This window comes from Corapipo altera, unplaced genomic scaffold, assembly GCF_003945725.1.
Source record: "Corapipo altera isolate COAL_440 unplaced genomic scaffold, ASM394572v1 81, whole genome shotgun sequence".
Taxonomy (NCBI): domain Eukaryota; kingdom Metazoa; phylum Chordata; class Aves; order Passeriformes; family Pipridae; genus Corapipo; species Corapipo altera.
In genome coordinates, this window is record NW_020884987.1 from 1,326,725 (window position 1) to 1,354,244 (window position 27,520).

Below are 27,520 nucleotides of genomic sequence, written 5' to 3' on the forward strand. Positions count from 1 at the left end.
TCCTCCTCGTTTCCCGGGCTCGCTGTGAGTCCGGCGAGGACAAGAGCGGGGAGCCCCGGGATCCTCGCGCCGCGGCTGGGCGGGTTCGGCCCGCAGCCCCCATGCCCGCCGCCCACCAGGTACGGGGGGTGCCGGGGGTGGGGGGTGCCCCCGGGGTACCCGCGGCTTCGGGAACGTGAATGCCCCCGGAATGCTGGGCATGTGGGGTGCCCCCAGGGTAGCACTCTGTTTCAGGGAGAGCCGGTACCGCGCACCCCCCGCCCCCCCAACACCCTCCTTCTACCACGTGCCCCCCAAACCACCCCGGAGCGCCCATCCCTCTGGTGCTGGGGCAGGGGTGGGGGAGGCATATAGGTGCCCACACGGTTGGAGAGGGTGCGTTTTGGGGAGCTTCCCACCCCTTGCTTTAGAGAAGGTGCTCCAGGGACTCGTGCTCCCCAGTTCTGCTTGGCAGCTCCCCACAAAACACATCGTGCTTTGGCAGCTTCACTTCTGTGTCACTGACGCGCGGCTGGGGGGATAGCATCCCTCGGCCCACCCAGGGCTGTCCCCGTGGCTCCACGGGAAGCTGAACCAGAGCTCGGCGACCCACGTCGCCCGTGGCCCACGTTGACAACGGCATAGCGTGACAGTGATCTGTGACAGTGATCCGCGCCAAGGTCACACCAGGATAACCCGGCAATAAGCAGGTTCACACAGTGATAGCGGCCCCTGCTCTGCTCGTCTCCCTCCCCTTCCTTCCCCTTCTCCCCCCTGCTCCCTCTCCCACTTCCGCTCCCTCTTCTCTCCTCTCCCTGGCTTGCACCAGGGATGAAGGATGGAGCATTCCCTGGGACTCAAACCCACTCACTTTGAGCAGGGCAGTTCCATGGATATTCTCTAGAGGTGGAATTGAGTCCAGCCAGATGGATTCTGGACTGGAGTCCCTCCATGTGTGGGGGCACACCTGCTGGGAGTTAGGAGCCAGTCCCCCTGGCACTGGAGCAGCTTCATGGGGCTGCATCCTGGGTTTAGTGCAGTTGGTTTCCTTTGGGCCAGCGATGAATGTGTGTATCCATCCTGGATGGACATGACAGGAAATGGGGTGCAGAGGGTGGCAAACATCCCATTGGGGTCCAGGCACATGTGGCGGGGGCCAACCCACAGCAAGTGGCTGCTGCAGGTAACATCCACAGCCCAGCCTGGGGACAAGCAGGTGATGGGGCAGAGTCCAGGCATGAACTGGCAGTGACCTTGCATGGCATGGTGCTAGGGTGGGTGCTTGAGGGGGGTTGAGCCCCTGATCCTTGCCCCTTGCCCTTCCTGCCGCAGCAGGGGAGCCAGTGCTCCAGCCAGTGCCTGAGCCAGTGCTGGCTCACTGGCTGGCAGTGAGTGAGCGCTGAATCCCTGCCCTAGTCCCCAGGGATCTATTTAAGAGATGGGGGCTGTTTGCCCAGCTGCGAGCTCTGGGACATGTGTGTTTTGGTGATGCTCAGCCTCCAGCACTGGTATCCCATGGGAATGCCTCTGGAGCGGTGAGTCCTCACTGGGGCAAATGGGCACTTTGCCTCCTGCTACTGCTTTTGGTGTCAGTCACAACCAGCTTTCCCCAGCTCATGTTCCCATTAGTCATGTTTGTTATGCAGTGGCATGGGGAGGCTCCAGAGGTGAGCCCCCCAGTCTCACCATGCAGAATCCACGGGCAACACAGACTGGGACCATGGACTTGTTTTTTAATGACCATTAGTTGTTCTGCAATTAGCAGGGTAATCAGGTTTGTAGACCTTGCTCCCATGGCGTGGATTGGCACACGTGGAATTTTATGACATGAAGAGTACTGTCAGTGATCTGTTGTGGGAGTGAGGAGCACCCAGTCCAGGCCTTCTCCAGTCACTTCCCTCATCCCGTGACTGCTAATCAGGTCTCCTGGCACTGCCAGATTTCCTGCAGCCAAACCTCAGGATCTGAGCTTTTAATCCTTCTCTGGACTGTGAATCTCGTGGCATTTTGCATTCTCCCCAGGCTGGGCATCGTGTCCCGCCGAGAAGAGCCAAAGGGCAGCCGCTTGCCTGTGGCTCAGCTAAAGTCCTGCCAACTACCCAGCTACTGTATAACACAGCGGCCCCGTGCCCAGTGTACACATTAACTCGCTTCCAAAACTGGCACAGTCCCGGTGGTGGCTGCCATTCCCCTCTGGAGCATTCCCGACACAGATCATCTGCATCCCCCTGGGTCTGCAGCTCAGAGGGAAGCATTGCTTAAGGAAGCTCTAAAACCCCCCTGACTCTTAAAAGGGAGGAAAAGGAGGTGCTAGGATCTGAGGATGCCCCACTGTGGATCCAGGTACTCCGTGCATCCAGGCTCCGGATGCACATGATTTACAAATGCCGTTGAAATTACCCCCCCTGCTTTTGCACAGCGAGACGCATGGCTGCTTTTCTTCTTCCCAGAACACCTCCTGCGGAGAAGGTAGTGGTATTTATTTGCCTTGCGATTCTGGAGGAATTTTGAGCCCCAGCCAAATGCTGCTTTTTCCCCAGAAACTGCAGTGCCGTGGTTTTCCATGCATTCAAGAGCGCCTGCAGACAGAGAGGGGCCGCTTGGTCCGGCAAAGCCCATGTAGCTGATGGCTCCCAGGATAACGCTGCTGTCCTGCTGCAGAGCCATGCCCAAGAAGGATGATGGTGCCAAAAAGCCAGCATCAGAGACGGTGCCAGACCAGCGCTGGAAGCTACAAGTCTTCTACCTCTGCTTCTATGGCTTCATGACGCAGATCCGGCCCGGGGAGAGCTTCATCACCCCTTATCTCCTGGGGCCTGACCAGAACTTCACTAAGGCAGAGGTGAGACATGGGCACCCTGTCCCCCACCCTGGGGTCCCCTTTTCCAGCCACTGTCACCACTCTGGGGCTGTCCAGAGCATCCCTCTGTGGTTCTGGGGTGCGTGGGGGGTGTCATATGGCTGGCACAGGGGTGTGTGGTGACTTGTGGTGGTGCTTTCTGGGGGGAGAAGGTGGTGAGGAGTGGGTCCCTGTCTCACTTGGCTGTGAGGTCACCCTGTCTCCTAAGTCCCAGGCTCAACCTGCCTTGGCATAAGACTTCGTGCCCAGGTCAGCAACTGGTCGGGGTGAGGCTTGATCCCTGCCACCTGGGCAGCCTGTTAGATGGCAAGGGGTTGCCAGGCTGGGAGAAGCCCCACCCCATCCCACTGGGGAGACCTTTCCATGCTGGCACTGTGCACCGCTGGGCTGCTGGCAATGATGGAGTTAGACAAGGAGGGACCACATGTCATCGTCCCTCGACCAAGGGATGCTGGCCCCAATCCCAGCCAGCTGTTATGTCTGTGGGAACGCTGTGTCCTGGCGTGGGAGGGGGCTGAGGCTCAGCCAGACCCCCAGCCGAGCACGCTGCTGGTCACATTCCTCCCTGAGGAGGTACTGCGATGGAGGTCAGCAGCTGGTGCCCACACAAACCACATTCCTCCAGGCTGGGGGGCAACCCCAGGGATGTATCCAGTGCTGAGCCCCTCCTTGCCCACTTGGCAGGTGACCAATGTGATCACGCCGGTGCTGTCCTACTCATACATGGCTGTGCTGGTGCCCATCTTCCTGCTGACGGACTACCTGCGCTACAAGCCAGTGCTGGTGCTGCAGAGCCTGAGCCACATCTCCATCTGGCTGCTGCTGGTGTTGGGCACCTCCGTCCTGGCCATGCAGCTGATGGAGTTCTTCTACGGCATCACCATGGCTGCCCGCATCGCTTACTCCTCCTACATCTTCTCCCTTGTTGCCCCGTCCCGCTACCAGCGGATGGCCAGTTATTCCCGCTCCTCTGTCCTCATGGGTGTCTTCACCAGCTCGGTGTTGGGCCAGCTCTGTGTCACCTTGGGTGGCGTCTCCTTCCTCACGCTCAACTACATCTCCTTGGGCTTTGTCAGCTTCGGCCTCATCCTCACCCTCTTCCTTGAGCGGCCCCGGCGCAGCCTCTTCTTCAACCGGCCTGGGGGGGCTGGTGACGGGGCTGCATCCAGGGGGCTGGACAGGGGGGGGGGGGGGGGGGGGGGGGGGGGGGGGGGGGGCTGGAGGGACACGGTGCTGTGCCGAATGCTGCAGGAGGTGGGAGCATTGGTCAGGCAGCCCCAGCTCCGGCTCTGGTCCTTGTGGTGGATCTTCAACTCAGCTGGGTACTACCTGATGCTGTACTATGCACACATCCTCTGGAATGAGATCTCTCCCACCTTGGACAACCACCGGGTGTACAACGGAGGGGTGGATGCTGCCTCCACGCTGCTGGGTAAGCTCGTGTGGGATGGGGACACTGGGGATGGGGGAGGGACACCCTCATCCTGCTGCATCCCCTGGGAATAGCTGGGGACAGCGGGGATGTGGAGGGACACTGCATCTCACTGCGTCCCTTAGGAATGGTGGTCCTTATGGAATGTTTGGGAATGTAGGGGGTGGTCTGATCACTGGGCTGGGTCCCAGCCTAGGCCACGTGGCCCCTGAGGTGCTCACAGCATCCTTCATCTCTCCTCAGGGGCCGTTGCCTCCTTCACTGCTGGCTACATAAAGATCCGCTGGACACTGTGGTCAGAGCTGGTGATCGGAGTGGTGACGGCATTCCAGGCGGGGTTGCTCCTGCTCATGAACTCCACCAACAACATTTGGTTGTGCTATGTTGCCTACGTCCTCTTCCGTGGCTCCTACCAGTTCCTGGTTCCAATTGCCATGTGCGTGGAGCCCCTGGGGATCTGCTCCCACCCTGGCAGCTGGGTGCATTTCAGGGGTTCACCAGTGCTCCCATTTTTCCCAGTTTCCAGATTGCTACCTCCCTCTCCAAAGAGCTCTGTGCTCTGGTCTTCGGGGTCAACACCTTCTTTGGCACCGTGCTGAAGACCATTATCACCGTCATTGTGGCCGACGAGAGGGGCTTGGGCTTATCTGTGCATCCCCAGGTAGGGATGGGGGGGCATCTAGGATGGAGGTGGTCCCTGAATGGTGTGGGATGAGGGCAGGGCTTCAAGTGTTGTTCTTTCCCCCCTCCTCTCTTCCAGTTCTACATGTATTTTGGTTACTTCACGCTGCTGGCCGTGGTCTACCTGCTGGCGGCTGTTGGTGTGGGCATCCGGCACAGCCGCTGCAGGCAGCCAGCGGAGCTGGCCTTAGCCAAGGAGCCGTGCCAGCACCCCATGGAGATTCCAGCACAGGAGAAAAGCCCAGAGGCAGGCACCGTGTGAGCCTGAGCGCTGGCACCATGACGCCATGGCTGGCTCCTGGCTCCTGGCGTGAGCATTGTCATCATCACCGTGTGCTTGGTCTCCTGTCCTGCTGCTGGTCCTCGGTGCTGGTCTGTTGAGGGTATAACCCTCAGGACATGTTTTCTGCTCCATGGAGACAGGGCTGTGCCCCTTCCCATCCCCAAACACAGAGCACCATGGGATACCACACAGGGATATGGATGGAGACCCCATCCCGCTACATCCCCATCATGGCACGGAGCCAGGCTACAAGAGGATGTTTCTTTATTCAGTGCCTTTAGAAAATGGTTTATAGGACACAACCAACAACAAAAAAAAAATATAAAGATCCACAGGCTTTAAATTGCATTAATTACACAAAATACAGTAGACTGTAAGAAATAAAGACTGTGTGACTCGCACAGCTTTTATGGTAATAATTTCCATACAATAACAAAAAAAAAGCTAGTTACAGATTTCTCTTTTTTCTTTCTTTTTTTTTTTTTTGTTATTTTTAGCACCTTGGATTTGCCCACACCAATTCTAACCAGTTTTGCTGCACCTTCACCATTCAAGCCCAGCAAAGGTGGCATGGGGAGGGGGGATGGCAGTGCCTGCCCTTGATACCACACGTGCTCAACACGCACACGCACATAAACACATGCGAAGGGTACATCTGGCCACACATCGGGGCCACCCCTTCAGCCCAGTACCTGTTCTGGGCTGACTGTGGCTGTACCTGGGCTGCAGGGGCACGGACAGAGGTCCCGAGGGTGTGTGGAGGGGATGGGGGAGACCAGACCCCCACCAGAGCTCTGCTGGCTGGGAGGTGGAGGTGATGATGATGATGGGATAGTCTTTACCTGGGGAGGAGAGAGACCATCTGAGGGAGCCCAAGCACTGCCACGGGACAGTCCCTTGGGTGGGATGCGAGGATTTTGGCTGGAGAAGACCCCATGGCCCCAGCAGCAGAGATTTGGGTCCAACGCCAAGCTCCTGGTGAGGACAGTGTGGGGCTGGGGTGCTGGTCAGGGAGCCCCCACAGGCTCTTGGGGAGGGCACCTGACATGGCAGCTCTGAAATCTCCCTGTCAAGCATCCTCCCAGCCAGCCATGCCAAAAAGAGCATCCAAGCAAGTGGGGGAACAAGCTGAAGTGGTTAAATATTAGGAGTTAGAAAAGGAGTGAGGGGACAAGGAGGAGGAAGGCAGCCAGCTCATGGCTGCTCTGCCCCGGGTGGCACCCAAGCCCCTGCCAGTCCAGGGCAGGGGCCATGGCAATACTCTTTGGCTTCAGGTCTGTGGGAGAAGAAAACCCTGCGGGGCGAGAGCAGGCACATGGAGCGAGCTGAGGACCCCAGGGGTGCCGGGGTGCAGGATCCCCGCCCCTCCCTGGGGAGATGGGGGTACCCAGGGGATGGGAGGGTGGGTGTCACTTTTTGGCGGCGGTCATGAAGCTGTTCTCGATGCAGAGGACGATGAAGGTGTGCTGGCAGCTGCTGGCCGCCTGCTCCAGCAGTTTTCCGGAGGTCAGTGAGGAAGCCTGGCCGGTGACGGTGCGCTCCTCCGTCCGCCACGTCTCGCAGTAGCTGTCGGGCAAGCGCCGGCCCTTGGCATCCGAGCCGTGCCACACACTCTTCTGTGGCCTGGAAGGATGAAAGGTGGGGGGTTGCTGCTGCACCCCCCATGCTTCAAACCCCATTTCCCCATCACTCAATCCCGAACTCACCATCCCGCATCCCGCAGGACATCCCGGCCGTCGAAGGAGAGGATACGGGCGCTGGCTCGCAGCGGAGCCCCGCTGCCTGTGAAAAGGGCTTCCCAGTTATTGAAGAGCACTTCATCCTGGTGGGAAGAGTTGGAAAATGGGGGAGGGGGAGGGTTAGCCCTGCCTTCACCCCAGGAGCATCCCAGGAGCTACAAGCCCCAGCAGCCTCCAGGAAGAGGATGCTTCATGGATGAATGGGGGCTTCCTTAGCAGTGGTGGGTTAATGGTTGGACTCAATAATCTTAGAGGTCTTTTCCAACCATAATGATTCTATGATGCTATTCTGTGATCCCTTGGAGCTCATGGAATGTCAGGAAGGGGATGGGGACACACCTACCCGGAGGTTGACGATGGGGACAGCAGCACGGTCGGCCCTGCGCACGATGCTATAGAGATCCTGCAAGCGTGAGGAGAGGAAGGCGCGGAAGGTGCCGGCCAGCCCGACCTGCCGGGCTTGCTGGAAGCACTGGAAATCAGCGCCCCGGATGCCACGCATGCCGCCACTGAGGGGGGTGTTCAGGGCCACCAGGTGAAGCTGTCAAGAGGGGACAACAGGGTTTGAGGGACATGGCTTTGGCCACCATCATCACCTGCCCTTGGCCAGCAAATGGCACTCACAGCGGGCTGGAAGTCCTCGTGCACGTGGGCAGCCACAGGAGCCGGATCTGGCCGGCGGTGGATGTAGTAGCTGTTGAGGAGCTCGTGCTGGTGATGGAGCAGGGGTTGCTCAGGCAGGCGGTGCTGGTTGGCCACCACCTCATCCCCACGCCAGGGTCGGGCAGTGGGGGGGGGGGGACATGGTTACGGAGGGGGTGCAGGGGCCCATGGGGCTGGGTGCCGGCGTAGTGGAGGGTGGGCGGCTTGTCGTACACCTCGTTGTCCTGAGGAGGGGGAGACAGGCTGAGGGGTGGTGGTGGTGCCCCAAGTGGGGATGGGGATGGAGATGGCTGGGGATAGAGATAGATGTGGTTGGGGATGAATGGAGACAGGGGTGGGAGATGGAGGTGGTTGGGGTGGATGGAGATGGTTAGGGATGCAGGTGGAGAATGCTGGGGATGCATGGAGACGGGGACAGACATGGAGAATGCTGGGGATGGATGGGGATGAAAGTGGACATGGTTGGGGATGGGGAGTGAGGTGGTTGGGGACAGATGGAGAAAAAGATGAAGATGATTTCGGATGGAGATGGTTGAGGATGGGATGAGCATGTATGAGGATGGAGAATGGGGATGAGATGAGGATGTATGAGGATGAAGGATAGGGATGGAAATGGGGGATGAGGGTGGGCATGGGGAACACAGGACTCACCAGAGCTGAACTGGGGATCAGGTTGTGCTCCTCCAGCTGTAAGGGCATGACATATCAGATTCCAGGGGCCCCCTTCTTCTCTTCCTTGCACACAGGTGGGGGGACCCCCGAGCAACACCGAGAGTCACCACCAAACCACCAGGGTGGTGCTGTCTGCACTCCCCAAGAGCCGGGTGCTGCAACCCAGGATGGGGCTCCCCTCTGGCCCTCCCTACTCACCAGCACCCGTCGGAAGCCCCCACGCAGGCGGATGTAGAGCTCTTGCCGGTCAGTCAGGAAGACGAGGCTGCCCTCAGGCAGCTCGTGTGCGGCGCTCAGCATCGCCTGGTATGTTGGCATGGCACGGAGCTGCGGGCACAGCACGGCAGGGGGTTCAGGGACCAGCTGTCTGGCCCACAGGCAACACCCTGCCCAGAGCCCTAACTCACCCCCAAGGATATCCCGCTAATGCCTGGTGGTCCAGGGGGTCCTGGTGGTCCTGGGGGTCCAGGGATGCTGATAGCTGTGGGGGGAGAAGGGTGAGATGTAGAGGGATGCAGCATGGGGCGGGATGCAGAGGTGCAGGAAAGGGTGCATCAGGTGCAACCGGGAAGGATGCAGCGGGGTGCAGGGAGGGATGCTGGGGTACAGGGAGGGATGCAGGGGATGCAAGGAGAGATATAGGGATGCAGAGACAGATGCCAAGGTGCAGGAGGGATGCGGGGGGTGAATGGAGGGATGTGGAGGTGGCACATGGAGGGATGCAACAGGGTAGGTACTCACCTTGCCTGTGGGGACCTGGGAAGGAGGGTGGACCAGGGGGGCCGGGAGGGCCAGGGGGGCCCTGCCGCCCCTCGTATCCAATACCAGGGGGACCCTGAGGTCCAGGAGGCCCTGGTGGCCCGACAATACTGTCCCCCTTGGGACCCTAGGTGGAATGAGAGAACATACCTTGTAGCAAAGCCCCCAGGGATGCTGCCCCCTGCCATGCCCCCCTTGCTCCCTGCCCCATGAGGTACTCACTGGCAGCCCAGGGTATCCCTGGGGCCCTGGAGGCCCTGGCAGCCCGGAAACACTGGAACTGTAGAGTGGGGTGCTGCCCGGCTCACCCTTCTCACCCTTGGGACCTGCATCTCCCTTGTCACCCTGTGGGATGGTACAACCTTAGGGTGAGTGGCCAGGGCACACTCCAGTACCCCAAATCGTGCTGGGTTCCAGCCACCAGTGTGCAAAGGCCTTACCCGCAGGTTGGTGCCAAAGTGAGCCGGGTCATAGGGAAAGTGCCCTGTGAAAAGAGGGAAAGGAGAGGAGAGGAGAGGAGAGCAGGGATGGGCACGAGCCACCCCTTGCCCACCTCTATGTGTGGGGATCGATCACCTACCTGGGGGTCCTGGGGGTCCGGCATCACCTTTCTCTCCCTTCTGTCCTGGGAACTGGTGGAAACCTGTGGGCAGCAGCAGGGATGCCATCTCAGAGCTGCAGCATCCCAGCTCGAAGGGACTGGGTTTGCCCCCAGTCCTGTCTTGCTGAGGTTCCCCAAACTGCCCAGATGGGGCTGGGAGAAGATACTCCCTTACCAGGAAACGCTGGCAGTGCAGGATGGCTGGAGTCACTGAAGGTCTGTGGAGATGCAAAAGAAGTGGTTGCAGAGACAGCAGCATCCCTGGGGACCCCCCTCAAAGCTGGTGACAGTCCAGTGTGCTAGCCCCAGACAGGAGGCCCTGGGGGACCCAGTCACCAGCACCTCCATCATGCTGACCATGTTGTTACTCACATTGCCACTGTTGTAGGCTATGCTGCCAGGTGGCCCAGGGGGCCCAGGAGGTCCTGGCGGTCCTGGAGGACCCTGTAGAGGGCAAGAAGATGTGTCAGGGTCCTGCAAAGTGGACAGTCCCCACCATAGGGGGGGACACCAGGGCCATGCCCTGCTCCAGAGGGCCAACCAGCCCCTGAGAGAGGGAGACATGGGCCCTTCGCCTAAGAGATTGAGGTCCTCAGGGAGACCCTTGTTGTGTTTCCCCCACTCTGCAGGGCCAGCAGGCGGGGGGCTGCAGCAGTGCTCACCCGCAAGCCCAGCACATCTGCGGGGTCACCCTTCTCACCCTTCAGCCCATTCATGCCAGGACGTCCCTGTGGATGAGCAGCACAGATGAGCCTCGTCCCCGTCCCCCTGCCAACCCCTGGTGTCACATCTGATGCTCCAGAGTCACCTATGACACCCTGGCATTGCCTCCAACACCCTGGCATCACCCCATCCCTCAGGGACACAGCAGGGTTTGGGGTTCAGTGGATGAAAGACATGCAAACAGGGAGCGGGGATGGGGTGGAGACGATGGCCGAGGAGACAAACAAACCGGGAGCAGGTCTTACGGGTCTGCCTGGAAAGCCGATCTCTCCCTTCACCCCTGCTTGTCCCTGGGGACCCTGGAAGGGAGGGAAGATGAGGATGAGGATGCTCAATATGGGAGCACCCACTGTCCCCCTTTGCCCAGGATCATCCTTGTCCCTCCCCATGGGATACAAGGAGGATGGTGACGGTGACTTACCGATGGTCCCATTGGTCCCTGCAGCCCTGGCTCCCCCTGCAGACAATGGAGAGGGAAAGGGCATCACCACCAGGACTACCTGGCAGCTGTCGCATAGAGATGTGACCCCCGTTCCCACCATGCCCCCACCTTTTCTCCTTTCACCTTTGCGGTGACCACGGTCCCATCAGGGCTGATGATGACACCGGGTTCCCCCTTCTCCCCCTGCAAGAGAGGAGAAGGTGAAAGGAGACATGGAGGGGCCAGGCTCCCTCCTGTGCAAGGGCTGGTGTCACCAGCAGGACCTGGCAGCCAGTTGGGATTGTGGCCAGAAGTGTGACCACCCCATGGGGCAGAGGTGGCCTGGAGCAGTTACCTTCAACCCTGGGGAGCCCTGAGGACCAGTTGACCCCTGGTCTCCTTTTGGTCCCACTGGACCCTGCAGGGAGGACACAGAGCACATGTCATTTCCACTCCACCAAAGGCAGACCCCAAACCCCTCCTCCATCACCATCACCCTGCGGAAAAGCTCGGCAGGACCAGTAACCAGAGCTGTCACCGAGGCCACCCCTGTGGTCCCCTGACGCGTCACTGACTCACCAGGAAGCCGGTGTGGCCTGGTCTGCCCTGCAGAGAGAAGCAGAGATGCTTCTAAGAGCAAACTCCCTCTTTCCAAAAAACAGGGTGCCCTCCTGGTATTGCTGAGGGGTGGGCATGGGTGTCAGGAGGGCACCTACCTCTGGACCAGGAAAAGCCACCAAAGACTTCTGCAGAAAGAGACAAAATGAGGTTTTTCACCCTGATCTTTGCTCTGCAAGTCAGAGCTCCTAGAGAGGTCTCCCTCAGTCCCCCCACATGATGGCTGCTGGGAACACCCCTTCCTCCCCCAAGGTTTAACTTCCCCCAGCTGTGCTGAAGCCAGGTGCCACCACTTACATCTTCACTTGAGACAGTGATGACCTGTCCAGGGAGACCGGGTGGCCCTGGGGGGCCGGGCAGCCCCACACCATCTTGTCCTCGCTCTCCCTGGAAGACACAAGCCATCAGCCCTAGGGCCACCACCAGCCAATCCCCATCCCCAGCATGGTGGCACCTACCTTCTCACCAGGGCTGCCTTGGTCACCTTTGGGTCCCTGGAAGGAGAAGCAGGCAGGGGTGAGCTTCCTGCTTGGCACCACACAGAACCAGACTCTGGCTCACAAGAGGAGACGCCCTCCCACCTCCAGCTCAGCACCACCACTCTGGCCACCCCACTCTGCCTCTACAGTACAGGCAGCGAGCCAGGCTGAGACAGTTTTGCGTGGTGAGTGGGGTGGCAAGGTGATGAGGACAGGTCCTAAGGTATAAGGGCACCCCTGCCATGCAGTGAGCCAGGTCCCAAAGCAGGGAGGGGGAATTTTGGCTGGTGGAGATGGAGCTGCTGCAATCAAGGGTGTCCTGCCAGCAGTGAGGGGGCTTTTGGAACTGGGAGGCTGATGCTCCTACCTGTGGTCCAGGGAAGCCCTCCAGGCCAGGACGTCCATCCACACCAGGCATGCCAGCATCTCCCTGCAATGAGGAATGGAAAAGAGAAGGATGCAGTAGGGAGCATCCAGCCTCAGGTTGGGGAGCAAACCCAGGTGCTGGCACACAGCCCATCCCAATCTCCCCATGCTCCTACCTTCGGGCCTGGCAAGCCGGGCTGTCCAGGGCTGCCGACCTCTCCCTGCAAGGAAAGAGGTGTCAGAGCAGCATTCCTACAGGCTGCCTGTAGGTATGCTGCAAGGATGGAGCCAGGGTGAGAAAATGTTGCAAGGCTTCCTCACCTTCACCCCTGGCAGTCCTGGCAGCCCCTGCAAGCAACAAGGAGACCATGAGCATTGCATGATGACAGGGGGCATGATGGCAGGGAATACCCCAGGATGCCCAGGTTGGAGAGGGCAAGAACACAGCTACCTGTGGCCCTTCAGGTCCAGGTGGTCCAGGGGTGAATGACAGCCCCGAGCCCTCCATGTCACCCTAAATGGGGGGAGAAGGGGTTGAGCCGCATCTGTCCCCAGCTCCAGCTCATTCCCCCCGCCATCACTGCAGTGACCACTTACAAATCCAGCCTCGTAGCCTGGCCCTGGCAGTCCCGGGGGCCCGGGAGGCCCTGGCTGCCCTCGGGGTCCAATGGGCCCAGGAAGGCCAGCTAAACCCATTTCTCCCGGCGGTCCTGCTGGTCCCATTTCTCCTTTGTTGCCCTGCAAAGGGGACAAGGGGACAGATGGAAGGGGACAACGGTCCCTGCCTGGAGCCTGCAAGTACATCCCTTCCCAAATCTTCTTTGGGACAGGACACAGATGCTCTCCACGATGCTCTCCTGTCTTGGGGCTTTGTGAGAAGGGGCATTGCCCAGCTCAGGTATCTTTCATCCAACCAGTTCCCCATGTAATGTCCACAGTGGCCACCAGAGGCTTGTCTAAAGTCATAAATGTGAATAATTTTGCACATGTGGCTGGAGCCAATGCTGCAGCAGAGCTCGGTGCTGGGCAGGGATGCTTGCAGGCATCCCTGGGCTTCCTGATGGTTCTTGGAGTACCAGGATCGGTCCTTATACTCACTGCCACCCCATCTGCCTCCTGGGTGCTGGCAGAAGGTTAGAATTAAGGGTAAGAAACCTTAATTTTTGAGATTCTTGCTCCCAGCTCAGGCTGCAGTGGATGGGCCATCCCAAGGGGCAGCCTGGCTCCCAGCAAGCCTTTACTTTCACCTTTGGGGAAGCGTGGTGGAGAGAAGCTGAAGCAGGCAGACAGGAGAGAGTGATGCACAGATGGGGTGTGGGCACCCAAAACCCTCCCGGCAAACTCTCTTCTGTGCCTTGAAACACATTGCTCAGCTTCCCTGCCTGCCTCTAGCTGCAGCAGTGCCTAGAGCAAAGCCAAGGCAGGGTGGCAAGAGCCTGGTAAGCATCCTTTGGGGGGTCACCAGCTCTGTGCACCCTTGAGCTGTGGCACTGACCTGGGAGAAACACAAAATACCAGCATCCCCCTCCCCATTCCTGTGCCAGATGCCCCTCAAGCAGCATCCCAGCTTCCAGTATGCAATGGGACTCCCCCAGAAAACTCAGCCCAGGCACAGTACCTTGGGTCCCGGCACACCAGGGAGGCCAAGGTCACCCACGTCACCCTGGGGAGGAGGAGAAGGAGGGAGAAGAGGGTGTGAAGAAGCTGTACAGCTCCAGGCAGGAGCACAATGGTGCTCCCTAGCTCAGGAACTGGGACCTGCCAGGGATGTGCCAGGAGCATCAGCTGCCCTGTGGGAAAGCCATCACATGCTCCCAGGGCACGTGGGACAGGGGACACTCACCCGCTCTCCTTTGGGCCCTGGCTGCCCAGCCTCCCCATCTCTTCCTGGAGGACCCTGAGGACCCTGAAAGATCCCAGGAGCTTGTTCCAGCACAGGGAAACCCCATGGGGCTGGCGGGCACTGAGCCCCCTACTGCTCAGGGTGGCCACAAGGTGGCCCTGGGATGGGTCCTCGTGCCCACTCCATACACCTACCGCTGGCCCCGGGGGTCCAGGGATCCCATCCCTGCCTGGCAGCCCCGGTGGTCCTGGCAGGTCCGTGCGGTTCATCCCGAATCGTCCTGGCTCCCCTGGCAAACCAGGCACGCCAGGTGGCCCTGGGGGACCGGGTGGCCCACGCGGACCCTGGAAGAGAAAGGGGGGCCATGGCTGAGGGTGTCCCCCCACTCCCAGCCGGCAGGGCAGGTACTCACCCCCACTCACCCGCAGGCTCTCCAGGTCACCGCCGAAGCCAGAGCCCTCCATGTCAATGAAGGTCTGAAGGAGAAGCAGGAGGGTGATGTCAGGAACAGGGGGCTGCCCAGGGGCTGGCAGCAGTATTCCTCACCTCTGGGGCTTGATGGATCCCCCTCAGACCCCTGTGTCCCAAGGGGCACTCACCAGCTTGTCGTTCTTGGAGGAGGGTCCTGGTGGTCCTGGGGGGCCAGGTGGTCCAGGGGGTCCCCTTGGCCCCATGCCTGGGTCACCCTGGCACAGACAAGAGAGCACAGTTTGTGGGTGCAGCCAAGCTGACAGTGAGAGGAACAGGAGGCAGCGGTGTGTGTCGTGTGCTGCCTCCCAACGCCGGCACTGGCACTCACCTTCTCCCCCTTCAGACCCGGCTCTCCCGGCATCCCGGGGAACCCCTGGGCCCCCATATCACCCTGTGAAGGGGAGTAGGGTGGGGTCAGCAGGTGGCAAGGCAAGGAGGTGGCTGTCCCCCATCACCCTACCACCCCCACCACCACTTACAGGTTTGCCGTCCTCGCCAGGATCTCCCTAGGAATGACAGAAAGGAGACAGGTCAGTGTGCAGGTGGGTAGGGTGGGGAGACAGGGGACACCCCAGGGATGGGGGACTCAACTCACGGGCTCGCCATCCCTGCCAGGGGCTCCATCTTTCCCTGGTGGCCCTGGGGGACCAGTGACCTGCTCCACCACTGAACCATCAGTGTGCCGAGAGAGAGTTCCAGGTGGGCCGGGGTCACCTGGTTCCCCTTTTTGGCCCTTAGAGCCAGGGTAGCCAAATCCAGCACTGCCCTGAGGAGGAGAGGCAGATGGGGATGGGTGGCACATCCCTGAGGTGGCAGCCTCAGGTTTTGTCCCAGCTCACCCAGCAATGCTCACCTTGATGCCCAGGTCTCCCTTCTCCCCCTGAGGATCAGAAACAGAGCGGAGCAGGTGTCAAACATGGACATGTCACTGACACCCTCGAGCCCCCAGGGACCATGCTCTCACCCACCTTTTGGCCCTTGACACTGCTTGTCCCCATGATACCACCAGTCCCTGAGTCCCCTTTCAAGCCACGTTCGCCCTTCTCCCCCTTTTCACCTTTGGGGCCAGTGCCTGTCGGAAAGGAAAAGGGAGCCGGTTGTGCTTGGGGATGGCCACGCCACCACCTCCCCACTTGCGTGCCCCTGGGAAGGGGAAAGCTGCTGGAATTACCTCCCATGGAGACTCGCAGGGTCTCCTCTGCTCTGGTCCTCTCAGCTTGCTGCGGGGACCCTCCACTGCCCCCCGCCATGGGGGGAGAGGTGACAGGGACAGCATCCACCAGCCCTGGGACAGCCTGTGTCAACAACAAGGGGACACCGTGGTGCCGTTTACCTCCCAGTGCCTTCCCATAAGGAACAGGTGCTGGGACACCATGAAGCGTCCCATGACCTTGACCACGGAGGGCCCTCATCCCACTGAAATTTTGAGGTGCCACCCTGAGTGCAACACCTGTGGGCAACAACTCACCCCGACCTTCCCCGAGGGTTGGTGTCCACCTTCTGCCCCACTGCCGAAATCACCGGAGAGCTGTGTGGAGTAGGGATGAGAGGTGAGCTGGGGGCATGGTGGGGGGCACTCCCTGAGCCTGCCCCACCCAGGCTGCCAGCGCTCACCTCTGTGTCATCTTCCTCTTCCTCGCACTGGCGCTCAGCCGCCCGCGGGTCCCCTCGCAGCTTCAAATCAGCAATGACCCCCTGAAAGGAAACCATGGATGGATGGGTGACAACAGAGAGACATGTCACAAAGCCACACTGCCATGATGTGACCTGTTGTGCCACTTGGCCACTGTGTCCTCAAGTGGGAGGAGAGGGAGGGATGAGATCCGCTGTCAACAGTGCAAGCAGCTGGATGAGGTCACCACCCAACTGGGGGCATTTGCTTGCAAGAGGAATTTATATAACTTTTATTATGTATAAAAATATATTTGTAATACATTATATTTATTATATATCTTTAACTTAATCTACTTATAATGTATTCATATTATAATGTCACAGCCAGCCTGGCTGAACTGCAACTGCCCCTGATCCTTGTTTTCTTAAGCCCATTATGTTTCCTTGCCTGGACACAGCACGCTGTGCTTTCAAGTCAGCCCAAATATTATTTTAGGTGAATTGCCCAGAGAAGAGACACCAAGGAGGAATTATCTCCCCTTTCCAAGCTTGCTTCCCACCATGGTTTCTTGGTCCTCCCCACCAGGATCAGAGGGATGGGTGGCATCCCATCCTGGCAACATCCCCAGCAGCACCCCTGTGTCCCACCTCAGCAGCAAGGACCTAAGCTGGGTTCTGGGATGTGCTGGCTGACCCCACTTGCATTGGGAGCTGTGGGGTTTAGGCTGGTACACACACACCCTCTCTGGCTGAGACCAGGATGCTATGGGGGTTTGTATCCTTAGGAAGGGATTTGTGGTGATTTCTTGGATGCACATAGTGCTTGCAAAATCCAAATAAACACTAAGGAAGTGCAGATTGTCCTAGGAAATACAAAATGTGGGCTGCAGGGACGGGGGCCTACCAGCGGTCCTTGCATGGGGCAGGGAGCCCTTGGAAGAAGAGAAACAAGGAGCACAGCCAAAAAGGTCCCTGTAAAAGCACTGCTGGGTGGCTAGCCGGGTCCTGGCCCCTCCCTCTTCTCAGCCCACCTGGTGCCAGCTCTGGCACGTGTCTTGTCAAGCCATGCTGGTGGTGCTGGGCAGGGGCTGCGAGGTTGAAACCTTGGGCTTGCCAGAGGCATTGGAAGTAATCCAGTTCCAAGCCCTGAACTGAGGCATTCCCATGAGGGATGGTTATAGGGGCCCTTTTTCAGATTGTTTGCTCCAATAAAGGGGGCAGCAGCAGTGTAGATCTTACAGTGAATCCACAGAATCACAGAATCATTCAGGCTGGAAAAGCCCTGCAGGAGCAAGTCCAACCATTCCCACAGCAATGCCAGGTCCCCCACTAAACCATGTCCCCAAGTGCCACCTCCAGCTGCAAACAAACACTCCTGCCAGATCCCATCTAGGACCCCATTACCCTCTGGGTAAGTGCTGTCCCATGGGCTTCTGCATCACCCGCAGGCTTTGCCCCCCAGGTTCCATGCCACTGACACAAAGGTGACTCTGGAAGGAGCAGAGATGCCAGGACACCCCTCCAGCTGCCTGCCAGCAGCTCATCCTGAGACTTGACCCAGGGCCAGCTTTTAATCTGCTCGATGCCCTGTTAGTTCCAGATAATGCGAGTCAGGGCTGGACAGCAATGGAAACACCACGAGGCAGTCAGATGCTGCTCGCTTCTCATCCAGCCAAAGCGGTCAGCCTCCTTCCCTCAATGGCCAGCTAACCTCCATGGGAAAACTGGGAGTGGGCGGTGGGATAAGGAGTTTGGCAAGCTTGGGAGCATCACCTGCTAAAAGGTCTGCTCTGCTCCAAGCTGTTGCTTTGCCTTCCATATGGTGCCAAACTGCCTCCAGCTGGGGAGAGGAGCTCCTCCAGGGCCATGACCTGGCCCTCCCAGCATGTTCAAGAGCAAGAAAATTGCTCTTCAAGGGCAAAAAGCAGCTCTTCAAGGGATCTGCCTGAATCCCAGTGCACACCAGTCTGTAGCCCTTCAATGATTAACCCGTTCCTGGGGGAGCTTTCCCTGACCAAAGCCATTCAACTGGGAATGTGGCAAGAAGATGTTTAAGCTCAGAAACGTACTTTGCAAAACTTCAAGACTATTGCCCCCCTCGGCAGAGCCTCTGTTGCTGGGCAAATCCTGCTCAACCCAGGAGAAACCTGAACATTCCTCTCTTCAAGCACTGCAGGGAATTTCCATGTCAGTTGAGTATTTTCCCCACACTTTCCATAAACCTTATCTGGAACACGAGACGAGTCCTGCTCAAAGCACGGGCTGAGCTATCACATCCCTCCTCACTCTCCAAAGCCTTCCTGGAGATACCACTCAGCATCAGTCAACAAAGATATACTCCAGCCCAAGCATTTTTTCCAGCTAAGAGAGATATTTTCCCAGCCAAGGCAGCTCCTCTACCAAAGGAGTTGGGTATTTTTAACAATAGTGAGATTTGAAGAGGCTCTGTGAGTTTGCTGGGAAAAGGGACGGGCAACGGTGGCTGCTGTAGGGCAACCTCATGTCCTCCTGCCAGCCCACTTGAGAGCTTTGCCTTGGTGAGCCCCAAGACAATAAAATTAGAGGCATCTCAAGACACCTTTTCCCCCATTTCAGGTGTCCCCTTCCCCAGGGACACACACCGAGTGTGGCCTCTGGTTGTCTTCCAGGCAAAAAGGTCAGTTCAACAGGCACAGCCGGTGTCATGTCTCTCGAGGCTTCTTGGAGATGCACCTTGGGGTGACCCAAGGCCTTACCTGGTATTTATCCAGGTCAGCCCCTCCAGCCTGAGCAACAAAGAGCCCGGAGCCATCTTCCAGCTCCATCTCGTCTGGGGAGCGCTCAAATCGGACCCGCTCATGCTCCTCGCAGTCCAAGTAGAGGATGACTTCATCCTCCTCCACGCTGATGGCAAAGCGCGTCCACTGGTTGAGCAAGATGGGCACGGTGAAGGTGGCTGCCGGATACGAACTGGGTGAGCCCGGTTCCGTGTAATAGAAGATGATCTGCTGCTTGCCTGCCCGCAGCTCTGAGAGCTTGACGCCCACGTAGATGATGCTCTGCGAGGAGTCCGTGACAGCAAAGAGCACACCGGCCCGGGGGGTGGTGGGCTGGATGTGGAACAGGAGGGAGAAGTCCCGGTAGAAAGGGCTTGGTAGGTGGTACCGGGCCACCTGGCCCGTGTTGGCATTGGGACCGAAGACATAGCCAGGGTTGTTGTCAGGGCCATAAATTTTGAGGATCTCCTCCGGTGGCGGGTCTCCGATGAGCTCCAGGAGGCTGACCTCGGAACTCAGGTTCTCTGCAGGAACAAAGGAAGGGGATGGTCACAAACAGCCACGCAAGGATGGTCACTCAACAAGGTGCCTTGGGAGGACACCTCTCGCCACACCTCTCCCAAATGCAGTTCTTCAGTGGCTCCCTCCACTCTCCCTCCCCAGGGACCGAGATTTTCCTTCAGGCTGTGGGTTGGCCAATGCAGCAACCTTGAGCTGCTCCCATCAGAGCATTCAGATGTGACTCCCAAAACCCCACCCAATCCCTGCAGCTGGCCCTCCAACTGCAGTTGGGACACCATAGTATGGTTTGGGTTGGAAGGAACCTTAAAAATCATCTAATTCCAATTCCCCTGCCATAGGCAGGGACATCTTTCACTAGACCAGGTTGCTCAGAGTTCCCTGAGATGGGATAAAACCAAAGGGATCTTGTCCACATTAGGGGGATGTTGCTGGAGCACCAGGATGCTGAACAACCATGGAGCCCTGAGGAAGTGTGCTGCACCCACTCTGGGGTCACAGTGACCCCTCACATCATCTCAGAACAGGATCCTAGGGTCACCCCCGCTGGGAATAAATCAGAACCATCCCCTTGCAACACCCTGGGAATGCGGTTCAAGCCAGTGTGCCCCATCAGCTTCCCAGATGCTCTCAATTGGCGGTCACCTCCTTTCCCAGCTCCTACTGAGAATTAGAGAATTAGGGAAGTTCTGCTGGAGACCGTCTCTCCTCCCCGGTGCAGCTGAACATCTGGTCAGGGTGAGCTGGCCCTCTGTCCGCCAGCTCCCATTGTTTTGGCAGCAAGCACATCCTCATCGCCCACACACTGGGTGCTGGATTCCTCCTCTCCTATGTCAACTGCTCGGGGTCAGTGCCGGCTCCATGGGAGTGAACATGCCGGGTGCTTTTTAACCTCTCATTTCCTGGGAGTGAGGAAACCCAACCACCCTGGCTCTGAAACAGCTAAGGGATCTGCACTGGAGATGAAACAAATGCTCAGTGCTGATTTTTGGCCCAATCCTGAGCCAGGAGCAGGAGCTGAGGTAACTCAATGTCCCCAACTCCTTTCCTAGTTTTCATGTGAGCAATGGGGGAATTAGACATGCATCCTGGAGTATCCTGGGCTGAACCTAGGAGGATCAGCCAGGAACCTCCACCCAGCTCTAGAACCAGGCATTGTTCTCCAGAGCTCTTAAAAAAAAAAACTCATTAAAAAAAACCTAAAAAAAATAGAAAGAAGGAATCAGTCCAGCCTTGCCCAGCCTGGAAGGAAAACACATCTCTTGGGATGGTGATGAAAACCTGGGCGCCGCTTCCAAAGCCTGAGGGACATGGAGCATTCCCAGTCTGCCTCTGCTGCCGAGTCCCAATGCCAGTGCCACCTCCATGACAGGGACCTAGCAGTGGGGACATTAGAAATGCCACCAATTAAAGGTGGGGGCAAATTTTTACTCTGCCAGACCCCAAATCCACTGATCCTCTTCTGAACTCTGAAACTGTTCAGTATCCACTCTGCTTCCCCAAGACCCCAGTTCCTCCCAAGTCTGGCATCCCCAAACTGACCTGACTGGGAGAAAACCTCACTCCCAGTCTTCCACCAGTTCTAGCCCCCTCATCTGCCCTACACTGGGATCAGGCTTCCACACAGGGCATCCCCAGTCTGCTTAGAGGTGAATCTCTGGATCCTGAAGCTCAGCATCCTTTCACTCTCAGATGTGTACAGCCCTACACCAAAAATGATGGGGCGAGCAAGTAGGGCTCCCCCAGACTCAGACTGGCACCCACCCATGAGTCACCCCCTGCTCAGGCCCCCCACAAGCTCGCTCTAATTGCAAATGCCAGGACGCAGGGATAGAGCTTATCTGGTGTTGGAGGAAGCCAAATTCTCAGCAGCTTTAGGGGAAAAGGAAACCAGAACTTCCTCCCAGGGATCCACGTGGATGTAAGAGCCAGTGCTGCAATTCCTGCAGCCAGACAAGTCATTGTGTCCCCCCCCCCCAGGGCTCGGGATGATGGGGACACGCTGAAAGAGGCTTTTGTTAGCAGTGCAATTTTCAACCACGCTCCCCTTGGAGCTCTGGGAGCCTCCCTCTTCTCCAAACACGCCACTTGCCCCCGAGTCTGGAGTGGGAGCTGGGTGCCAGCACTTCCCAAAGCAAAAGGAGACACACCTTTTCCCTGAGGGACAGCAGGCAGAGGCTTGGATGGGGACTGGGGAGCAGAGGAGTAAGTGGAAACCCCTTCAAATGTCTACTCCCCTCCAAAAGCCAAGTGCCCCTTCTCATCCACCAAACCTTTCAGGCCATGCCTCCTTTTTCCAAAAGAGATCCAGAGCCCAGATATTGCAGTCCATGATCCCTGTGGCAAACCGGCAGCATCTGTCATGGAGCATGGAGAGATGGCAGAGGCTGCAGGTTTGGTACTGGCAAAGGATGGCTGTGGAGATGTCTCTTGCTCTAGTGATTCTGCCATTGGAAAAGTCCCCAGGATGCTCCAAGCCACCATCCCGCTCCGCCATGACTTTCCTGGCTAGCTTGAGCCAAGGCTGCCAGCATGGCCCTGCACATCCCATCCCAGCTGGGATGCAGGGGACCTCCAGCATGCAGGAGCATCTCAAACCATTCCATGGGGTGCACCACAGCCCCCACTCATTGCTGACACTGCCCATCTGAGACACCATGGCGCAGTCTTGGATGGGCATGCACCTCCCCTCTGAGCATCCCCATGGTCCCACTGCATCCCCCCAGTGAACAGAGACTCTTTGACACTGAGAGGACCATGTGTGGGACCCTTGTCTGCCACTACCCCCTCCTCTCTCCCCTCTAACTCCCCAACGCCCCTGTGGCTCCTCGTTGGCATCTCCCGAGGGCACGGGGCCGGCATGGGAACACAGCCTCTTTCAGAGAATTTGCGGGGGGGGCGGGGAGGAAGCTCCTGCTTTCATCCCAATGTGCATTTCTCCAGGCACCAGCCACTTCCCTCGTACCCCACCTCCCTCTTGTCCCTTCACCCCCTTACCCCAGAGGCATGTCTGGGTCCCCCCATTTGACACACAGATGACCACCAAATGACTAAGCCAGAGGTGAAGTAACCTCTCCTACTTTTCTGAGCAGGCGGGGATCAAACATTAGCCGTTGGGTGAATCATTAACCCCAAAGTAAAGGGCTGTTCCAGGAGGGGGGAGCGTGCCCGCACGGCCACAGGGTCACCTTGAAACCTCCTCACCACCATGGTGCTGCGGTTGGGTGGCCACAAGACACAGGTCCTTCCCCTGCTCCCTCGGGGGAGATGCCTGGTCTCCAAGTGTCCCAATCCCAGGATGGACACCCCAAAGCACTATGGCACTGGGAAACCAGACCTAAATGCCAGCATGACGTTCTTGGGGAGCATCTCCTGTCCTGACCACCAGGACACTGTGTTTCACCGGGGGTAATGCTCAGCCTTGCGGAGGGAGTCAAAACCTGCTGGTTCTCCGAAAAAGCCAAGGCTGCATGGAAAGCGGTTTTGGACTCAGCAGCATCCCATGGGGACAAGGCAGCAGCATCCCTCAGCACCTGGGGGCAATTTTGGGAGGGGAGACACAACACAAGGATGTCATTCAGCCACTTTACCTGCAGAAGCATTAATAAAGACACAAGAATACCCTTCATCCTCCTCAGGGAGAGCATCGCAAGGCAGAGGCAGGCGCCCACCAGCCAAGTGAATCCAACACAGGTCTCTGACGGCCTCGCAGAAGCCCTGGCACGGTGGGGGAGTTACGGGGACCGAGGCACTACACCCGGGGAGCAGCAGCAAGCAGAGGAACCACTCCAGGTAGCGATGGCACCGCGATTCAAGCAGCCCCTCCCACTCATGCAAAGCTGCCCGAATTTCCTCCTCGCTGCTGTGGCGGAGGTAATTTGGCAATCGGACATGGCTGGTGCCCAATACACTGCAGAAGGGCAGGTGGGTTGGGATGGGCAGGCAGTGGCTGGCCGCTGGCATCAGTCCAGGAAAGAAGGATGGGAGCCCCACGCCATTACTATTGTAGAGCCGCGTAGTGGCAGTTAGTAAATTAAACTCAAGAGGACTGGAGTTATCAGCAAGAGGAGGATTCACACCATTATCCACCCTCTGGTTAGGCAAGGGGGAGCTCTGGTTCCTGTTCGTGCTGGTCAGGGCCAGCCCCCGGTGGCCAGTGCCGTGCCATAGGTTCGGTGATGCTTCACGGTGGTGATGGGGAGGTTGTGCCATGGGGTCCTGGAATGGCACTGCCTGCTTATGGGTACTGTCACCTGGTGAGAAAGGAAAAGGGGCACTACCTGGCTGGGGACCTCCTGGTCTCTGCAAGGACATCCATATCTCCATTGCTGTGGGGGTCCCTGTCCCCAGGAGCTCCGAGTTCTCGATGGTCCCTGTTCTCAGGAGCTGTGGGTCCTCAGTGGTCACTCTCCCCAGGAGCTGTGGGTCCTCAGTGGTCACTCTCCCCAGGAACTGTGGGTCCTCAGTGTTCCCCAGGACCTGTCGGTTGTCAGTGGTCACTGTCCTCAGGAGCTGTGGGTCCTCAGTGTTCCTCATCCCCAAGAGCTCTAGGTCCTCAGTGGTCCCTATCCCCAGGAGCTGCAGATTCTCGGTGGTCCCTGTCCCCAGGAGCTGTGGGTCTTCAGTGGTCCTCATCCCCAGGAACTGTGGGTCCTTGGTGGTCCATGTCCCCAGGAGCTGTGGGTCCTTGGTATTCCTAATCCCCAGGAGCTGTGGATGCTCGGTGGTCCCTGACCTCAAGAGCTGCAGATCCTTGTTGCTCCCTGCCCCAAGGACCTGCAGGTCCTCAGTGGCCCCTGTTCCCAGGAGCTGCAGGTCCTTTGTATTTCCCATCTCCAAGAGCTGTGGGGACTCAGTGGTACCTAACTCCAAAAGCTGCTGGTCCTCGGTGGTCCCCATCCTCAGGAATTGCAGGTCCTCAGTCGTCCCTGACCCCAGGAGCTGTGGGGACTTGGTGGTACCCAACCCCAGGAGCTGTGGGTCTTCAGTGGTCCCTGACCCCAGGAGCTGCATGTCCTCAGTGGTCCCCATTCCAGGCAACTGTGGGTCCTCAGTGGAGCTGCCAACCACATCCTGCCCAGGGGCAGGTGAGGTGCTGTGAGGAGGAGAGATGCTGGGCCGTGCCGTGCTCTCCATCAGCCCTGTGACATTCCTGTCCCACTGCTCTGTGGTTTTGGCTGCGGTCCCCTCACCTGTAGGCACTGTTGTACCAGGATCTGGCTCCTGCTGCTGTGGGGCGGTGACATTCCTTACCATCTCATCACCCCATGTCCCCGGCAACAGGCTGGGAGCAGGAGCTGCCGCTGAGGGTAGTGGCTCTGAGGCCTTGCTGGGTTCTGAGGCCTTGCTGGGTGCTGCTGGGCTTCCAGTGGTCTTCGTGCTGTCCCAAATCCAGTCCAGGAATTGCGTTTCGGAGGAGGAGAAGCAGCTAGCCAGGAGGAGCAGAAACCCCAAGGAAGGTTGGGCCATTGGAAAGGGAAAAGGAGCTCTGTTGCCTCCAAGAGCAAAATAGAGGAAGGAAAGGAGGGAAGAGGCAGGAGTTTTGCCCCAGCCAGACTCCCGGAGCACTCACATCACTCTCTCCTCCCAAGCTCCAGCACTCGACCTTTCAAACCGGAGCGGAGCAGCGGGAGGAGTGGCCACGCCGCCGGCCTCGCCAAACCCTCCTCTCTCCAGCGCCAACCTCCCACTCCCGGCACAGCCCCTCCAGGACTCCGCCGCCTGGCTGGGGACCCACCTGAGTCCCCCAAAACCTCTGGGAGCCAAGCCAGCCTTCAGACACACCCTATTAGCTGTTCCAGCAGCTGCTGCCAGCTGTTTAACTCTTTCCTGCCCAGAAAATCCTAAATCCTCTCTCTCTGCTCGGGTGGCTCTGGTTAAATCGAGAGCTGTACCTGGTGGGGTCATGCATGGACATAGCCCCCATGGATGCCACCAGCTTTGGTGGGACACCCTGCTCCAGGGCATGGGAAAAGGTTATAACTTCAGAGCAAAACAGAACGAGGAAGGAAAAAAAAAGTCAGAAAACATTTCCAATATTTCCACTGGCCGGAAACACAAGCCCCAAAAGTCAAGTGTTTAAAGCCTCTTTCCCATCTCAGTTACACGGCCAGGACCCCCCAGGTGCCATCACAGGACAGCAAAGGGGGGCACTTGCAACCCCCCCACAACAAGCATCACACACCAGACACGTCTCAAAGCCAGGTCTGAGCAATCACAAGTTTTCCAATCACAAGTTTTCTTGGAGCCCGGGACACAAATCCCTCCAGGCAGCACTGGGACTCTCCCACACCCCCAAAAATTGTTCTTCACCTTAGCTGAAAAAAATTCCCCCCAAATACATTCATCCAGCCTGTTTTCCCATATCAGCATTGTCCTGCTCTGGTGACAATGCCCCCTGTTCCTGAGGATCACTGAGGCCCTGGTCCCCTGCAGGGATGGAGCACACCCACGGCCCACACTGCCGTGGTGACACCGGGCAAGTCACCTTCAAGGCTCAAAAAGTGTCCCTGAGAAGGGACGTTGATGGGGAGGTGACAAATTTGGCTCCTCTTGGCCCTGTGACCAGGAAAGTCACAGTCTGCCGCAACATGGTTCTACAGTGTAGAGCTCTCCTGATGCTCTCGTTTAAAAACATCCAGGAGAATCACCGAAACCAATGTTCAGATGTCCATTTTGCTTTACACAACATTTCCCACACTGCCTTTTAAGCAAAACGGGTGAGATTTCCCCTTAAAATGGGAGCTGGATGCTGTTGCCAACAGCCTGCCCCATGACTGATGCTGTTAGGGGCGCCTGTTGCGGAACAGCCCACCTCTAATCCACACAAAACACAGTTTTGTCTGTATGTCAGTTTCCACATGGCCCCCCCCTCCGAAGCTCCTGTGCTCCCATCAACCTGAAGAGAGGAGCCAGGCATCTGCCAACCCTCCCTGGCGTGTTCGGACAGGACTCTGCTGAGCCTGGCTCTGCCACCCTGGGGCCAGGGCGCGGTGGTACAGCATGGTGTGGGACCCTTGTGTCCTTGGCACACCCGAGAGGGGTATGAATGGCTACTGCTCCTCTCCCACTTGGTGGGATGGAAAAGCTTGGTGTTCCCACAGGCTCTTCCCAAAACTGGGGGGGCGGGGGGGATAAGCAGGGTGACAGCCAGCAGCAGGGATGTGATCCAAGCCCCCCAAAGCTGCCTCCTGGAGCCAGTGGGGAGCATCACGCACCCTGATGAGCTTCCTCATCTCAGCCGGGAGGATTTCGGCAGCAGCACCATGCTGGGGTACCTCAAGCGTGTGCAGACACGATGGCCAGCCAGAAAAATTCCCATTTCTCCCTTTTATTGGGATTAGGTAGCTCATGATAGTGGAGTGGAACAGCAATCCCATGAGGTGCCCTCATTAAGTCAATGATCTTCATTTCACTGCACACCTCCATGCTGGCAGGTCCCAGGGGAGGAGCCAGGGCTGGGGCATCCCAAAATAAGGGACTTGGGATTTCCAAAATGGGCACTTAAGAAGGTGGGCTGGTGCCACAAGTGGCACTAGAGCGTCTGGACCCAGTGCACCCAGCTCCACCACTGACCAAGCAACCAGGCACTCGGAATGTGCCAGCTGGTGAAATATTTTGGAGAAGTATTTCCCCAAGGAGAAGTCATGGTAGCTGGTTTGCAGGGAAAAGAGCAGGGAAAAGCCCTTGTTTTAGCCTCCTCCAGGTTGAAGGCTCCTTAAAAGCACTTTGCACACTGCACAGGATGCTGTTGCCAGCACGTCATAACCTCGAACTTCTTTAAAAGCAAATTTGGATCCTCATTCTGGTCCCAGTTCCCTCCCAAATAGGCTGGCTGCATCTTCCCAAGGCTGTGCAGCATCTGGTGGTGCAGGAGTCCATCTGGAAAAGGAGGATTAGGCTGCCTTGAGGCACTGAGGGCTTGGTCCTGTCCCAGGAGAATAGAGAGGGAGAAAAAGAGGGGGGAAAATGGGAAAAGAAAGGAAAATGGTGGGGGGAAAGCGTGGAGAGGGGAGGAAAAAAGAGATTAGGGGAAGTGTGG

General features: G+C 58.1%; 2 protein-coding genes across 4 annotated transcripts; one reads left to right on the forward strand and one right to left on the reverse strand.

Annotated features, from left to right (window-relative positions):
• On the forward strand, positions 1-5,688 carry SLC19A1 (solute carrier family 19 member 1). Of its 3 annotated transcripts, none has more exons than XM_027666197.1 (6): positions 1-119; positions 2,520-2,821; positions 3,524-4,271; positions 4,515-4,707; positions 4,791-4,932; positions 5,032-5,688. In XM_027666197.1, exons 2-6 carry the CDS (start codon positions 2,606-2,608, stop codon positions 5,212-5,214), a joined length of 1,482 nt encoding a protein of 493 aa, XP_027521998.1. In that variant the 5' UTR covers positions 1-119; positions 2,520-2,605; the 3' UTR covers positions 5,215-5,688. The 3 variants fall into 3 exon arrangements, with proteins under 3 accessions (XP_027521998.1, XP_027521997.1, XP_027521995.1); XM_027666196.1 differs by lacking the exon at positions 1-119 and adding an exon at positions 2,121-2,448; XM_027666194.1 differs by lacking the exon at positions 1-119 and having other exon boundaries at positions 2,121-2,821.
• Positions 5,483-25,076, reverse strand: COL18A1 (collagen type XVIII alpha 1 chain). The gene is given in 43 exon segments (XM_027666181.1): positions 5,483-6,858; positions 6,942-7,057; positions 7,318-7,515; positions 7,599-7,775; positions 7,778-7,861; positions 8,289-8,324; positions 8,508-8,636; positions 8,717-8,790; positions 9,051-9,195; positions 9,291-9,413; positions 9,509-9,552; positions 9,649-9,711; positions 9,845-9,887; positions 10,042-10,113; positions 10,332-10,397; positions 10,638-10,691; positions 10,814-10,849; positions 10,943-11,017; positions 11,169-11,231; positions 11,393-11,419; positions 11,530-11,559; positions 11,729-11,818; positions 11,890-11,925; positions 12,278-12,340; positions 12,453-12,497; positions 12,598-12,624; positions 12,728-12,790; positions 12,874-13,014; positions 13,895-13,939; positions 14,120-14,182; positions 14,314-14,463; positions 14,542-14,595; positions 14,719-14,805; positions 14,919-14,981; positions 15,070-15,096; positions 15,186-15,356; positions 15,444-15,470; positions 15,559-15,662; positions 15,762-15,885; positions 16,059-16,118; positions 16,205-16,285; positions 18,940-19,484; positions 23,070-25,076. Coding segments are annotated over 43 exon segments (5,814 nt in total). The 5' UTR covers positions 24,949-25,076; the 3' UTR covers positions 5,483-6,644.
• Between the last annotated feature and the right edge of the window lie 2,444 nt (positions 25,077-27,520).

Bases quoted from the DNA above. Each gene is read 5' to 3' on its own strand.
- SLC19A1 (XM_027666197.1), top strand. From the start codon at position 2,606: ATGGCTCCCAGGATAACGCTGCTGTCCTGCTGCAGAGCCATGCCCAAG. The intron at 4,708-4,790 runs GTGCGTGGAGCC...CATTTTTCCCAG, and splicing joins TTCCTGGTTCCAATTGCCAT to TTTCCAGATTGCTACCTCCC. The intron at 4,933-5,031 runs GTAGGGATGGGG...CCTCTCTTCCAG, and splicing joins GCTTATCTGTGCATCCCCAG to TTCTACATGTATTTTGGTTA.